Here is a 15,120-nt window from a genome sequence, read left to right on the forward strand (position 1 = left end):
CCTGGGGCTTCCCATCTTCCACCTGCCTCCACACCCAGCAGCCGTGGGACAGAGGCACAGGTCCCCTCCAGGTGAGGAGCCTGAGCCAGAGAAGAGAGACCAGCAACACGGCCCCCAGGCCCTGTACTAACTGCTGCGCTTTGCCAGGCCCACATGCCTTGCCCAGTCTCCCCAGAACGAAGCTCTGAAAGCCCAGGCTTAATTACAAGCTCAGGACCCAAATTTATTGGGACAAATGAGGCTATTTAAACTATCCCACCTAGTGTCAACTACGCATGTAGTATTTTCACGGCGGAAGTACTCCTGTCTTTGATTATGAAATACAATTAACATTCAGAAATGAAAAATAACCTGAATCTCCAAGTACACCTGGCCCCAAGTTTCCGATAAGGGATCGCGGGCCTACAGTGATTCAATGAATTCTCCCATCAGCCCTGCTGACGGGCAACTTGATAGTCTCACTTCACAGGTGAGGAAGTTGGGGCAAAGTGACAGAGTCAGCTGCCTGAGATCAGCCAGCCAGTCAATGCTAAAGCCTGCTTGACACCCAGGAAGTTTCTTGATGTTACATTTTAGAATCTCGGGGTTGGGGGGGCCTTAAATGTCAGGAGGTCCAGCCGTCACATCCAATGCACCCTGGACAAGCTGTCATGCCGCCCGTGCCTGAGCCCCAGGCTGAGTGGCTTTAAAGAACACTGGAGCAACGGCTTTTTTTTTTTTTTCGGTATGTGGGCCTCTCACTGTTGTGGCCTCTCCCGTTGCGGAGCACAGGCTCCAGACGCACAGGCCCAGCGGCCATGGCTCACGGGCCCAGCCACTCCGCGGCATGTGGGATCTTCCCAGACCGGGGCACGAACCCGCGTCCCCTGCATCGGCAGGCAGACTCTCAACCACTGCGCCACCAGGGAAGCCCTGGAGCAAAGGCATTTTGATGAAGAACTAGCACAAGGCGGCACCCAGGGTGCAGGGCCCAGGGCCGGGCACATGGCAAGCATTCAGTGGTGGTGAGCTGCCTACAGGCCTCAGAGCTGCATCCCCAGAGGGGCAACTCATGGCAGGTCCTGAGGCCAAAGGACCTCAGAAGGACAGAGGAGTGGGGGGTGCAGGGAGTCCAGGTGCCAGCCTGGGCACCCCCGCCGGCGCCCAGGCACACAGCGCCTACCTACCGGGGCACGAAGGAGTCGGTTTTCTGCAGCGTGGTGGGATCCAGCTCGAACAGAGAAGCAATGTCGTTGCCGTGGGGCACAGCAACCAGGCGGTATTTGATCTTCTCCCCAGCGTTCCGGCGACCTGTGCGGCCCTGGGCACCCTGTGGTGAGGACCTCAACTCAGGCAGGAGCCCCTTCCTCCTCTCAGGCCCCCTGAAACCACCCAGGATCCCACCTGAGAGGCCGTCTCCCTCCAGCCCACCTCCCAGGGTTTCGCGGCCTCCCCGGCCCCACCCCCGCCCACCCCAGAGCTGTGCACAGTCACTCTTCCCGGTCCTGGAACCCTTCTCTGGTCCTCACCGTTCCCGCTGCCTTGGGATCAGAGGCGTCACCCTTGTAGCTGGGGTTCTCCTGCTCAGAGGTACAAGATAGGGGGGCTATCCACATGACCCCCACTCCAAAATACAGTCTACATGTGGCCCTGGGTTGGGGCAGTCAGGAACCCCCCCAACCTCCCAAGGGTGCCCATCCCAGCCCCCAAACTCATGCCACTCCTTGTTGACATGGAGGAGGCACCAACTAGAGCCCCAGGCCCTGCCCTCACGGCCCCTCTCCAAAGACCCACAGATGGACACGGACATACACACATGAATGCCCCAATATACACAAGCCTGTGCGTTACGGACAGACAAGGACGTGGAATGTAAGTTCCACAAGGGCTGGGCGTCATGCTCACTGCTGTATCCTCAGTGCCTAGAATAGCTCCTGGCACATAGTAGGAGACACAGTCATATTTGTGAGACTTATTCATAGTCATGCACGTCTTTGACAATATTTGTTAAGTAGATGCATGAGTGCAGAGAAGCCAGGGTCCACAGACACATGTATCTCTGTGCAGACGTGTGCCAGGCACACATGCTCGTGCACGCACGGCCTGAGCTCCCAGGATGCCCTCTGCCTCCCCACTCACCTCAGCAGCCAGGTAGTTGCCCGTGGCCAGGTGCTTGAAGCGGTACAGGCCGTTCCAGTGGCCAGCTCCTCCACGGCAGGGGTCATGGTGGACCACCTGGCGGGGGGCAGGGGTGTCAGGCTGGAAGGAGGGGCTGGCTGGGGAAGGGGAGGCATGGCGGGGAGGGGCACCGCAGGCCTGGAGAGCTCTGGGTGGATGGCTCTGGGACCCTCTCTGGCCCCTTGGCTGCAGAGGGGCTCAGACGAGAGACGGATGGGGGTGGACCTCCCACCCTAGAGGGGGAGGAGGAGCGGGGGAAGCCCAGGGCTGCAGAGGAGGGCTGGGGCCCAGGCGCCGGAAGCAGGGATCTGACCTCCACCTCCCAGAGGGCATTGGAGCTGGTGGCCGAGGTGGCGGACTGGCGCAGCGTGGTGCGCAGGAACACCTGCAGCTTGCCCTTGTACTCATCGCACGTCAGGAACTTCTCCTGCTCCGCATGGAACAGCCGCACCACGTCTCCCTGCAGGCGGCAGGGCGTGGGCTCGGGGCAGACAAGGACCCTCCCGGGGGAGGAGCCCACCTGTCTCAGATACTGGCGCAGCTCCTTCTTGAGCCAGCAAGCCAAGGGTGGGGTGCACACCTAGCCCTCCGAGAGGGCGGCCCCTCCTGCCAACCCCTTATGTCCTACAGGCCCCGACCCGACAGCCTCGCATCCTTGTCCGAGAGGGCACAAAGGGCAGGGGGCCTGGCCTAGAACCGTGGAGAGGTGTCGAGGGCACAGGGTGCTCAAAGAATCTGGGCCCACCCCACGGTGGGGGGATGGGGACCCCCACTCCACTGCCACCCCCTTAGCAAGACAGCAAAGTGAGAGCAGCCAGGACTGGGAAAGGATGGACAGGGGGGTTGTGAGGCCAGAGACAAGAGAAGCGGAGGACCAGCTGGGGCCGCTGGGTAGGGCCCTGTGGGAGTGGAGGGAGGCCGGATGGGGGTGCAGAGGCAGAGAAGGGGCAGCATGGAGGGGAGGGCCAGACAGGGAGCAGAGCTGGGTGCTTGGAAGGTGGGGGCAGGCAGGCAGGGGGACCTGTGGGGGTAGGGCGGGGCTGTTTCCGGGGAGTTCCCAGTCCTTACCCCTTTCAACACCTCCTCCAGGTGGTCTCGGAACTGCATAAACAGGTTGATCTTCCAGCTGGTGTTGCAGTTCACAGAGTTGACCTGCGGAAGCGCACAGAGGCCCGTGAGGCCGGGCAGGCCCCCAGCCGCTGGGGAGTGGGCCTGTGCCTAAGACCCGAAGCGGGTGAGGGGAGGCCAGCTCAGCCCCCATTAGAGCACAGGGGGGTGTCTTCTCCCAACCAGGGCCCCCAGACCCCAGCCCAGCTGCCCTGGGGCCGCCACCCAGTGGGGTGGAGAATGTAGGCAGACACTGGGAGACAGGCAGGGAGCAGGGAGCAGGGAGGCCCACCCAGCCCCTCCAGCTGTAGACAGGACTGGAGGAAGCAACCTGGGGGGGGGGGTGGCTACGTGGACACCCATCCGCTGCCGGGCTGGCCCTGTTATCAACCAGTGTCCTTGGACTCTAATCAACAGAAATGAGTAAGAGTCCAGATGAAAATTTCAGCCAAGGCTTTAGCAGGACTCCTACTTCAGCACTAGGGAGGGAAAATAAGACACAGGTGGCCCTGCTCACTCTTCTTATATGGCGGGGTGGGGGGCGGGGGACGGGTTCATGGATGGGGCCGGAGGGGCGATTTAGGTGGCCTGCCCGCCCCCTTGGTGGTGCCCGGCACAGTACCCTGCTTTTGCTCCCAGCACCTCAGAAATGGCAGTTGGTTTTTTCCGCCTTTTTGTACCTTACTTTTCACAACTTGCCCCAACTGTGCACGCGTGCACACGCGTGCAGTTCCTTTTAGTCTCTTAGAGTTTCTTTGTATTTTGTTGCCTGAGGAGATGTTTGTCCAGGTGCAAGGGCAAGCACTCCCATAAAGGGTCCTAGGTCCCAGCCTATATCAGCCCACCACCCTGTTACCACCCCAGGTTCTTGGCCTCTTTAATCAGGAGAAATAGGTAAGAGACCAGATGAGAAATTCAGGCAAGGCTACAGCACGAGGGAGTGAAAACAAGGAACAGATGCCCTTGCTTGCTCCCTGAGGCCGGGGAAGCTGGTCCCTTAAATGGGCTGAGGTCAGGGGCGGATCCATGGGTTAGGTCGGAGGCGTGGCTTAGGCGATCTGCCCGCCCCCACGGTGGTGCGGGCATCATGTGCAGTGCCTGGCTTTTGCTCCTGGGACCTCAGAAGTGGCAGCTGGTTTTTGGCGTTTTTGTATCTTATTGTTCATCGTTGCCCTGACTGTGCATGGGTGCGGGTAGGTTTAGTCCCTTACAGTTTCTTTGTAGCTCGGGAGACACTTGTCCAGGTGCAAGCACTCCCGTGAGGGGCCCCTGACCCCAGCCTATCTCAGCCCAGCGCCCCGCTCACCTCCTTGCAGCCAGCATTGTCGCTGAGCTCATAGTTGCTGGCATGCAGAGGCTGCCCAGCGTTGACAGGGTTCAGGATCACCTTGTCCCCGACAACCACCTATGGGGACAGAATGCAGCAGAGTGAGGGTGGGGACGGCCGGGCCCCCAGGCTTCCCTCTGGCCAGTCTGCCCCCTAAGAAACAGGCATGAGCTCATGCAGCCCCCACACCAAAGACCCTGGAGAAGCCCCCCTGGTGCTGTGGCCTGCGCCTTCCAGCAGGCCCCTCCCCCCAGCCCTGTCCTCACATTGTCCCCGTTGCTCCGCAGCTTCCAGAAGGGCTGGATAAAGAGCCAGGAGCCCTCGTTGCCCGTGGCATCCAGCGTCACCCGCATTGCGTTCTTCTCCAGCAGGGCCGGCAGCCGCTTGTTCACGGTCAGGTACTTGTTACTTTTCATGTGCAGGAGCTGAGAGGCGGCGGGGGGCCAAGCAGTGGGGGGGGAGTGAGGTCACCCCAGGAGGCCAGCCCATCAGAAAGCGGGGGGCTGGGGGGCACACTGGACCCTTGGACAAACAGACCGAGACAAACATGGCCACACGCACAATCACACACCCAGTCCAGCACCCGGGTGATCACACAAAGAGCTAGCGCTGTTCTAAACACCCTAAGAGTAGTAGCTCGAGGAACCTTACAGCAACCAGAGGGAAGTACTGTCACTGGCCTGATTGTCCAGTTGGGGAAACAGAGGCCCAGGGAAGTGAAGTAGCTGGCCCAGGTCACAGAGCCAAGATGTGAACCTGGACCTCGGGGCTCCAGATCTGTGCTGGTGGCCACAGTGCTGAACACACACCCGTGCACACAGCCATTCAGGCCACACGGCAACGGGCACACGTAGAGGCAGACGTGCAGTCACAGAGACAGTCCCAGGTTGGCTGGTGCCATGGCACTGGCACCCCTCACCCCCACACCTGCCCCGGCGTCACACCTGGATCACACTGCCGTACTTCACGACGTCCCCATGCACCTTCTTGTTCTCTGTGTCATTCTGCTTCTGCTCCATCTGGGCCGCATGCTGCACAGACATGCACAGAGGTGGAGGGCGGGCCCAGAAGCCTGCTACTGAAGGGACACATCTTCCCACCCCCCACACAATGCAGGTCCTGGCACTGCACCCAGAGTGACCCTCCTGAGGCCACCTGGCCTGTTCCTCCCACTACCGACGAGAGAACGAGGCTCAGAGTGTGTCCAGCACACAGCCAGCGGCACCAGATTCCTCCCCTCAGGCCTCTCCTCGCCGCCTCCCTCTGGAGGGGGCAGCCAGCAGGCCTGTGAGCCCCCTACGCCCCAACACCCCCAGCAGATAACCTACAGTTGTGCCTCACTCCCCTGCCTCACCAGACCCCTGGTGCCCCAACAGGGGCCCCTGGCCCAGCCCAGACACCGGCAGGTGTGCTTGGCAGCATTTCCTCCTCCCCTCCACCCTCACTCCTCTGTGGCCCTCCCTCCCCAAACTGTGTGTGCTCCTAGCCCACCGCCTCCAGGGAGCCTTCCCTGACGAGCCACATCCAACTCTGACAGATCCAACCCTGATGCCGCCAGGACTTGGTTTGCATCCCACTGGGGACACCATTTTAGGTTCTTCTGTCCCGTTAGACTGGAAGCTGCCCGAGGATACACTGTGCCTCCTCCATCAGACGGGGGGGTCCTGGAGGTGGGGCTCTGTCTCCTCCGTCAGACCGGCTCTCTCTGAGGGCAGTGGCCCCTCTGCCCCTTTCATCTCCTCAGTCCCATTATCCGGGCCTCATGCCGGAGGCTGGTGGGAGGAGGGCTGCTGGGGAGCCACGCCAGGTACCACGTGACTCTCCCCAAACCTACAGTGTACGGCTGTGTGACCACGTGTGGTTCTGAGTGTCTGCGCACGCGTGAATGCCCTACGCCCAGTCAGACCCACAGCTCAGCCTGGGCCTGTGGCGGCAGCAGGAAGAAGCTGCGACGGCCCCCAGCCCAGGATGAGGGACGGCCTTATTTATAACAGAGCTCAGCAGCCCACACCCAGCCCCCTCTTTCCAGCCCAGTTCACAGCTGTGGGTGGGGCCCACCCGGGCCCACCCTTTCCCCATTTCACACCACCTCCTCAGAGAAGGGGATACCGGGAAGCATGGTCTGCCTGATGGGGGGCGGGGCCCCAGGTCCGGGGGAGGGTCTCAGAAGCAGGCTGCAACAGTTGCTGACCACAGCCAATCCTCCCACTCTCTTTTCCATGGGGATTGGGCTGGACGCCCTGAGCTCTGTCCAGAGAGAACTGCCCAGGATGTAAACTGAGAGGCCTGAGAGCAACCACCAGGCCCTCACACCACACACCAAGGTCGGCCAGAGACCCAGGGGCCGTCTAAGCCCCACTGCCAACTCATAGGATGAGCACAATGGCCCGGTCCCCTTGAAGGGCCCCAGGCTCCAACTCTATAAAATGAGGGGTGAGGTTAAGACTAGTTCTTAAATCAGGTTCGCTGGAGCCACCATCTCTAGGAGCCCCTGGTAACTCCATGTACAGCTGCACAGGTCGTTCACTGCACGGTGGTGTCCAGCTGAAGGCCTGGCTGGCAGCTGAAGTGCAGTCCACAGTTCACTGAGGCATGTGGCCTGGGACAGGGTACACACACCTGCGCGTGCACACACCTGTGCACACACACCTGTAACTTCTGCAGCAGCACCACGTCGGCAATCTTCTCCTTGTCCTGCTTGGTCTGCTTGGCCTTCCAGTACTGCTTCTGGGCCGAGTAGCGGTTCATGGGACACACCTTGAAGAGGCAGTCTGAGGAGGGAGGGCAAAAGGAGGGAGCTCGGTTCATGCGGGGCTCAGGGGAAAACCCTGGCCTGCAGCCCTGCCCCCAAAGCCCACCTCTGCTCTCCCCACCCCGCCGCCCTTCTTGGGTAGAGAGGCAGTGGTCAGAAGACCCCCGTGGAACTGGGAGCATCCTGGATTGTGCTGAGTAGAATGGAGGGGCCCAGAAGCAGGTCTGAGAGTGGGACCCCCCCTGGGAGGCGGACGCGTGCCCTCTTCCCCACGGGAGATTTATCAGAGGCCCTTGGGCCACCACCCCATGCCCTGTCTGTGTCCAGGTTTTGTGGACATTGGCAGCTGACCATTCACATCAGCATCCTTTCTCTGGCCCACCCCCATCTTGCCCACAGATGCCTGGGAAGTTACATTCCCCCCAGCCCCCAAGGGGTGTCCTCCATCCACTGGCAGCAGGAGGGGACCACCTGCAGTGGTCCCTGTGGGATAAGCCTCCTAAGGTCTCTCTTCCCCCGAAACCACCTCCCTGCTCGGCGCCCTCACACTCCTCCTGGGACCCCTCCTCGATAATTCTCCCGCTGTAGACTCTGCTTCTAGGGAACTCAACCTAAGAGAGTGCCAATCAGAATTCCAGAAACAGGTTCTTTATTACCTGATTTTTATTCTGGACACAGATAAAGCATCAATGATTTTCACAAGCCCAAACTCCAGAAAGGATGTCAGATTTTTCTACTTCTGGAAAGGAGGCATGAGTTGGAAAATCCTATTCTAAAGTGTGATGTGAAGAGATAGAGGATTCTGGATCCCTGTGAAACGCTGGCACGGGGACTGGGCCTGACGATAGCACGAGCCGTGCTGGGAGGCAGTGAGCTCCCCGTCACAGGAGGGAATCCCAGGAGGGCACAGGGCTGGGCTCACAGCCTCTAAGACCCCTCCCAGGCCGCAGTGCCTCCACAATCAGCAGTGCTCCCACAGCAGAAACACAGGAAGACGGTTGTGCTGGGAACCTGGACAGGGGTCCCTGGGGGAGCAGATCACAGAGACGGGGCCCTGCCTCATGCCTCCTTTATATATATGTCACATAATGCTTGTTGATCCCACTCCTGGGCTTATATCAGGAGAAAACTCTAATTTGAAAAGATACATGCACCCCAGTGTTCACAGCAGCACTATTTACAATAGCCAGTACATGGAAGCAACTTAAATGTCCATGGACAGATGAATGGATAAGAAGATGTGGTATATATACACAATGGAATACTACTCAGCCATAAAAAAGAATGAAATAATGCTGTTTGAAGCAACATCGATGGACCTAGAGATTATCATATTAAGTGAAGTAAGCCAGAGAGAGAAAGACAAATACCATATGATATCACTTACATATGGAATCTAAAAAAATGAGATAAATGAACTTATTTACAAAACAGAAATAAAAAAAAAAAAAACAGAAAGAGACTCACAGACACAGAAAACAAACTTATGGTTACCAAAGGGGATGGGGGGTGTTGGGGGGAGAGATAAATCAGGAGTTTGGGATTAACAGATACACACTACTATATATAAAATAGCTAAATAGAAGGAAGTGATCGCACCAGATGAGGTCATGGCCCACCTTGGAGACTGCCTTCTGTCCATCAAGCCCCAGGAGAAGTCAGAAGGACTTCAGCTTAATTTTCAGCAGAATGTGGACGATGCAATGACAGTGCTGCCTAAACTGGCCACAGGTCTGGATGGCAATGTGCTATTCACAGGTGTCTCTGATTTTGAGTATACACCCGAGTGCAGTGCCTTTGACCTACTAGGCGTACCTCTGTACCACGGCTGGCTTGTTGATCCACAGAGTCCTGAGGCTGTGAGTGCAGGTGGGAAACTGAGTTACAACCAATCATCACCTGCAAGCACCCCGGTGACACCAACCTCGGGACAGAAGGCCTGACTACAGAGCAGTTCCTGGAGACCACCGCCGCGCAGCGGACCCACCATGGTCTGTGTGAGCTAACAACACTGCCAAGGAGGGCGAACTTAGCATCTTTTTCCGGAACGACCACTTTAGCACTATGACTAAGCACAAGGGGCACTTGTACCTACTGGTCACCGACCAGGGCTTTCTACAGGAGGAGCAAGTGGTGTGGGAGAGCCTGCGCAACGTGGACGGAGACAGCTGTTTCTGTGACTCTGACTTTCACCTAAGTCACTCCCTGGGCAAGGACCTGGAGCAGAAGGTGGGAGTGGCTCCCCAGAAAAGCAGCAGCAGGTGGACCAGGACTACCTGATCGCCTTGTCCCTGCGGCAGCAGCAGCCGTCGCGAGGCACATTGGGTCTTAGCGACCTGGAGCTGGCCCAGCAACCTCAGCAAGAGGCGTACCAACAGCGCCAAGCAGCCCAGCCCGCGTCAGCACGGGCCCTGTCACCGCAGGGGAGAGGAGCCGCATATGGACACCCAGCTGCCGAGTGTCGGCAAAGGCCGAAGCAAGAGTGCGACTGTGTCCTCCTGGAGCCCCGCTCAGTCCCAGGCTGCCCTGCCTCCGCTTTCAGAGGTTGGGGCTATTCTGCTTGCTCCCCAGCTCAACTTGAGATATGCAGGGTAACTTATTTATGGAATGTTGGGGATCAGAGCAGGCAGTAAATGCCAAGGTCAGACTTGGTGACGTCTTTGCCCCAACGTGCTGCCTCCTCTTCCTCCCAACCATCCCGGGCAACACTGGGGTTGGTGGGGTGAGGATTTCTGATTCCCAACTCCCCTTCCCCAGAATAGTCACATTAATATACAGACTCAGGCTGCAGGGTGAGGTCCCCGTCTAGAACACATCTCCCCTACTTTCTGCTCCTGCAGGCCCACCCGTATCCAGCCATCTGTTTGTTTCAAGGTTTAATTTGGGTTTCTATCTCCATTATGTGTAATGCCTTCCTAGGGGTTTGGAAATAAAACTTCTTTCCTGAGAAAAAAATAAAAAATAAAATAGATAAATAACAAGGACCTACTGTATAGCACAGGGAACTATATTCAATATCTTGTAATAACCTATAATGTAAGAGAATCTGAAAAAGAATATATATACACACACACGCAGGCACGCACACACATTATGTATAACTGAATGAATCATTGTGCTGTATACCTGGAACTAACACAACATTGTAAATTAACTATACTTCAATTTTTAAAAACGGTTTAAAAAAAAGAAAAGAAACACAAGTCGAAAAAAAAAAAGCTTGTTGAATGAATAAATGATCTGAGCCCTCTAAAATGTTTGTGGCCCACCCCTATGAGCAATGCACATCTCCATGCTTTTATTCTGCTGTGCTCTTTGCCCAAAGGCGGCCCTGTCCAAAACCCAAGGGGGGCCAGAACCTTCCTTCTCACCAAATTGTGGGGCAGAAGGGCAGAGAGGACAGAGGGTGAAAGGGTAGCCAGGAGACCGGGCCCACGCAGGACCAGCAGCAGCAAAGGCCAAGAGAAAAGTCTGGGTCCAGGGGGGTGTCCTACCGTAAGGACTGTGTGTGCTGGGGGGAATGCACCTGTGGGTGCGGGGGCACAGGGCTGGTGAGGCTGCAGACAAGAGGATATTCCTTTAGCAAAGTCAGCTGACATTCCCTGAAACTAAGGTATGCAATACTCCAAAAACTCACTACCACTGCACAGAATCATCTGGGGCGGGGGAAGATTTAAAAAATACAAACTCTCAGCTCCCCCACAGATCTTGGTAGGGGTCAAGGCCTGCAGATATGCATCGTGAAAGGCACACCCCACCCCCACCCCCGATCCCAAATGGTTCTGCTGCCCAACCAAGGCTGCAAAGCACTAGCAGGGGATTCGAGACAAGAACAGATCACAGGCAATAAAGTTATCCAGCCACAATTACACATAAACCCTGTATAAATCATGTAAACATCTGTTTCTAATCTTTAACATTTAGACTCAACTTACAGAACACTGAAGACCCCATTGCGGTTACAGAAGAGAATGCAAAGCTTATTCGGTCTTGATGTAAAACTAAAAGGGCGCGTGGTTGGTGGAAGGCAGACGTGAGGCAGAGCACTGCAGGACTTGACAGGATGAGAAATTCAGGTGTGACTATGATACTTGGGTTAATAAAGGTGACCGTGGAGAATCTACAACAGCGACAGCATGCTGCTGGGGGCAGGGGGAGGGGAGAAAGTGGAGGGATGGGCCGAGAGAGAAACTCTCCCGGAATAAGCAAAACCTGGGGTAGCAAGCAGAAGAAACGATGAGAAGGGTGAATGGGTTTGCTTTCTCTTATTACACTGTTGGACAAGGCGCAAGACAAAAGATCAGAGCCACGGATGCCCCCTCCCTTGGACACAGCAATCTCCCCACGGGTCCTTCATTCCAAGAGCACAGCTGCATTTGTACAAAATGACAAGGGACAAGGGTCTTCACTGCACTGTCGGGAATGATAAAGATTAGAAACAGCCCACGTGCCCATCAGAGGGGACTGGTTAAATAAATTACGATGGAGCCATATGAAGGACAGCTATGGAGCCGTGAGAGGGCGGGGTGGTCAGAAACCCTGACACAGGCTGCAATCCGGGTAAACCTTGAAGCCGTTATGCTAAGTGACATAAGCCACAAAACGACAAATAAGGTACAATTCTGCTCATGTGACGTACTTAAGACTAGTCGGATTCATACAGATGGAAAATCGGACGGTGGTTGGGTGAGGGATGGGTTGGGAATGGGGAGTTATTATTTAATGGATATAGAGCTTCGGTTTTACAAGAGGAAAAGCAGTTCTGTGGATGGACGGTGGTGATGGCTGATGAGACTGTGCTTAATGTCACCGACCTGTACACTTAAAAGTGGTTAAGATGGTAAACTTCACGTGGCTATTCACCACAGTTGAAAAAAAATATTTTTGAAATGCTTAAAACTATGTAAACCATCGGAACACTGTTTTCACAGTTGTCCAGGATATGGACAAATATGAGTTTTTAAGTGAAAAAAAGAGAGAGAAAGAGAGCTCAAGACCTCTATATACTAATATAGAAAGATCTCCAGTAGGATCTATCCACAGTAAGACTCATAAAGTAAAAACAGCAAAGAATAGAACAGTGCATATAGAATGCTACCCCAGGGTAAGAAAATCGGGGAAGTCTGAACATATGTTTGCGGTTGCATTAAGGACCACGGGAAGATGCGTAAGAAACTAAAGAAAGTGGTTACCTGGAGGGACAACAGTGGAGATGGGAGAGGGCCGTGGGAGCAGATTCTCGATGGATGTTTGCACAACGTTTTGAGGTGTAACCGGATGAATAAACTACCTAGTCGGATTCTCTAGTAGGGTTGTCCCTGGAGATGGGAACAGGAGGTGAGTGAGGGTGGGATGGGATGCTCCCATCTCCTGGATCCTAGAGCCTGTATTTGTGTTACTTTTTTTTTTTTTTTCTCGGTATGCGGGCCTCTCACTGTTGTGGCCTCTCCCGTTGCAGAGCACAGGCTCCGGACGCGCAGGCTCAGCGGCCATGGCTCACGGGCCCAGCCGCTCCGCAGCATGTGGGATCTTCCCGGACCGGGGTACGAACCCGTGTCCCCTGCATTGGCAGGCGGACTCCCAACCACTGCGCCACCAGGGAAGCCCTGTATTACTTTTATAAAGAGGAAAAAGAAAAGATGAAGAACAAGATTTTAAGCGGCTCATAAACATATGAAAAGATGTCTCACAAGTAGTCAGAGGAATGCAAATTAAAACCACAGTGAGATGGCATTTCACACCCCGCAGGCTGGAAGACAATTAAGTGGGACAAAACCAAGTGTAGCCAGGATAGGGGTGCAGCAAGGGCACCCCCACCCCATGCACCCACAGTCTGGCAGGGGTGAACGGGGGCAAGGGGTGGGGGTAAACACTCACAGCCCCCATGGAAGGCGGCAGGGTCGTTCCTAGCAAGACAGGAGAGATGCCTCTCACCCAGGTCACCCTCCCTTGGAACACACCCAAGAAACTCTTGCCCGCGAGCCCAGGGAGACATACGTGTACAGGGGGCTCACTGCAGCATTGTTGGCAATTACCAAAAGCTGCAAATGAGATAAACGTCCATCAACGGGGGAACCAATAAAAGGACTGCAGTTTACTCACTCAGTGGAATATTACATAGCAATTAAACAGATGAACTAGAGCCATGCGGGTCAATACAGATGAGTCTCAGAGACAGTGCAGAGGACTTCCCTGGTGGCGCAGTGGTTAAGAATCTGCCTGCCAGTGCAGGGGACACGGGTTCGAGCCCTGGCCTGGGAAGATCCCACATGCCGCGGAGAAACTAAGCCCACGCGCCACAACTACTGAGCCTGTGCTCTAGAGCCTGTGAGCCACAAAATGCTGAGACCATGTGCCACAACTGCGGAAGCCCACGCGCCCAGAGCTTGTGCTCCGCAACAAGAGAAGCCACCGATGAAAAAAGTGCAGAAAGATTTGTACAGAAGGCTACCTTCAACATACAGGGTTGGAAAAATGGAAAAGAATACCCTATATAATTCATCATAGAAATATCTCTACATATTAAAGAAAAAGCATAAAAACAGGCCCCTGAATGAGGCATACCAATTTCTGAGAGTGTCTGCCTCTGGGGAGGGGGAAGAGAAAGAGGTCAGGGGAAGGCACAGGGGGCTTTGGCTACATGCATAAGATGCTATCTCTTTAAAAATGAAAAAGACCTGAAATAAACACAGGAAAAAGGATTTGAGAGAGCTCAGTAGTGGGTGCATGGGTGTGTGTTATCTTTCTCTTTACTTTTTCGTTTTAGTAGTTGAAGCGGATCTTAATAAAAGTAACAATAAACCAGGCTTGGAAGATGGGCAGGTAGAGCAGAGGCATGAGGCTGGGGGCAGAGGGCACCCAGGGCGCAAGCACAGGGAGGTCCCCTCATCAGCCCCCTCCCCGGCACCCGCCGCCCACTATGTGGGTAAGCGACTGCTACACATTTCGTGGGGTCGCCTTAGCCGGGGGTGTGAGCACTGAGCTTCCCAGGTGGACAGGGAGGTGCGTCCTTCTGCAGTGGGTCTCCCACGCCCATGCTGTGGGAGGGGACCTGCCCAGACCTGGCCTGGCCAGGAGAGCAGGATTCTGAGCAGCCATAACCCAAGACCCCTACAACAAAGCGGAGGTCGGGGAGGCTGGGCTGGCGTGGGGTGCCCTACACATTGGGGCACTGGCAGCCTGGGTCTCCCAGGGCCCTGCAAACTCTGGAAAAAATTCCCTGAACATGTCGGGGCTTGGGATGGCCTTGAAAGGTGCAGGAGCTGAAACCACAAACAGGGAGCTAACCAGAGGCTGATGGAGGTAGGGCGGGGGCTTCACGGGCTTGGCCGACCCAACCTGGGGGCCTCCGGGGTCAGCAGGTGAAGGAGGCGCGAGCCGTGCAGGGAGAGAGGGAGACACCACAGTTCCCAGCCAAGGCCGGGTCCACCCCAGGGTGGCCTCAGAACACCTTGGCCATCTCTGATGAGCTCCGACCAAGTTCTAAAATGCCTGCCATGGTCCCCATGCCCTTGCTGGGACCTCCCTCCAGGGAGGGGCTGTTTGCAGGAGAAACATGGAACAATGAGAACCGGGACTCCAGGGTTGGAGGCCAAGCTCAACCTTTCTTCTCTGGGCTTCAACCTCAAAGCTGAAGAGGTTGGAGTCTGTGTCTCTTGTCCCAGGTTCTCACGCTCCAACTTACTCGCCAGCCAAGGGGCTGCACAGAGACCTGGTTCTGTCCCAGAAGGTGGGCTCTTCTCAGGTCCACGTTGGGCCACAGGGGGTCCGAAGGGCC

The 15,120-nt window shown here is 55.9% G+C and overlaps 1 protein-coding gene and 1 pseudogene across 2 annotated transcripts in view; one reads left to right on the forward strand and one right to left on the reverse strand.

Moving 5' to 3' along the window:
• ITPR3 (inositol 1,4,5-trisphosphate receptor type 3) overlaps nt 1-15,120 on the reverse strand; it is a gene marked incomplete at its 5' end in the record, with an annotated part of 66,658 nt that overhangs the window by 35,163 nt on the left and 16,375 nt on the right. Inside the window, 9 exons of the mRNA XM_082664675.1 lie at nt 1,167-1,309; nt 1,509-1,559; nt 2,119-2,214; nt 2,471-2,617; nt 3,226-3,309; nt 4,571-4,669; nt 4,858-5,016; nt 5,536-5,622; nt 7,241-7,362. Of these exons, the coding sequence (XP_082520801.1) occupies nt 1,167-1,309; nt 1,509-1,559; nt 2,119-2,214; nt 2,471-2,617; nt 3,226-3,309; nt 4,571-4,669; nt 4,858-5,016; nt 5,536-5,622; nt 7,241-7,362 (988 nt within the window). The remainder of the gene's footprint in view (nt 1-1,166; nt 1,310-1,508; nt 1,560-2,118; nt 2,215-2,470; nt 2,618-3,225; nt 3,310-4,570; nt 4,670-4,857; nt 5,017-5,535; nt 5,623-7,240; nt 7,363-15,120) is intronic.
• Nucleotides 8,954-10,105, forward strand: LOC309829071 (ubiquitin carboxyl-terminal hydrolase MINDY-1-like; annotated as a pseudogene). The gene is made up of 2 exons: nt 8,954-9,887; nt 10,101-10,105. The product of its transcript is annotated as a ubiquitin carboxyl-terminal hydrolase MINDY-1-like (transcript).

This window comes from Grampus griseus, assembly GCF_964374135.1.
Source record: "Grampus griseus genome assembly, chromosome: 10".
NCBI classification, from domain to species: domain Eukaryota; kingdom Metazoa; phylum Chordata; class Mammalia; order Artiodactyla; family Delphinidae; genus Grampus; species Grampus griseus.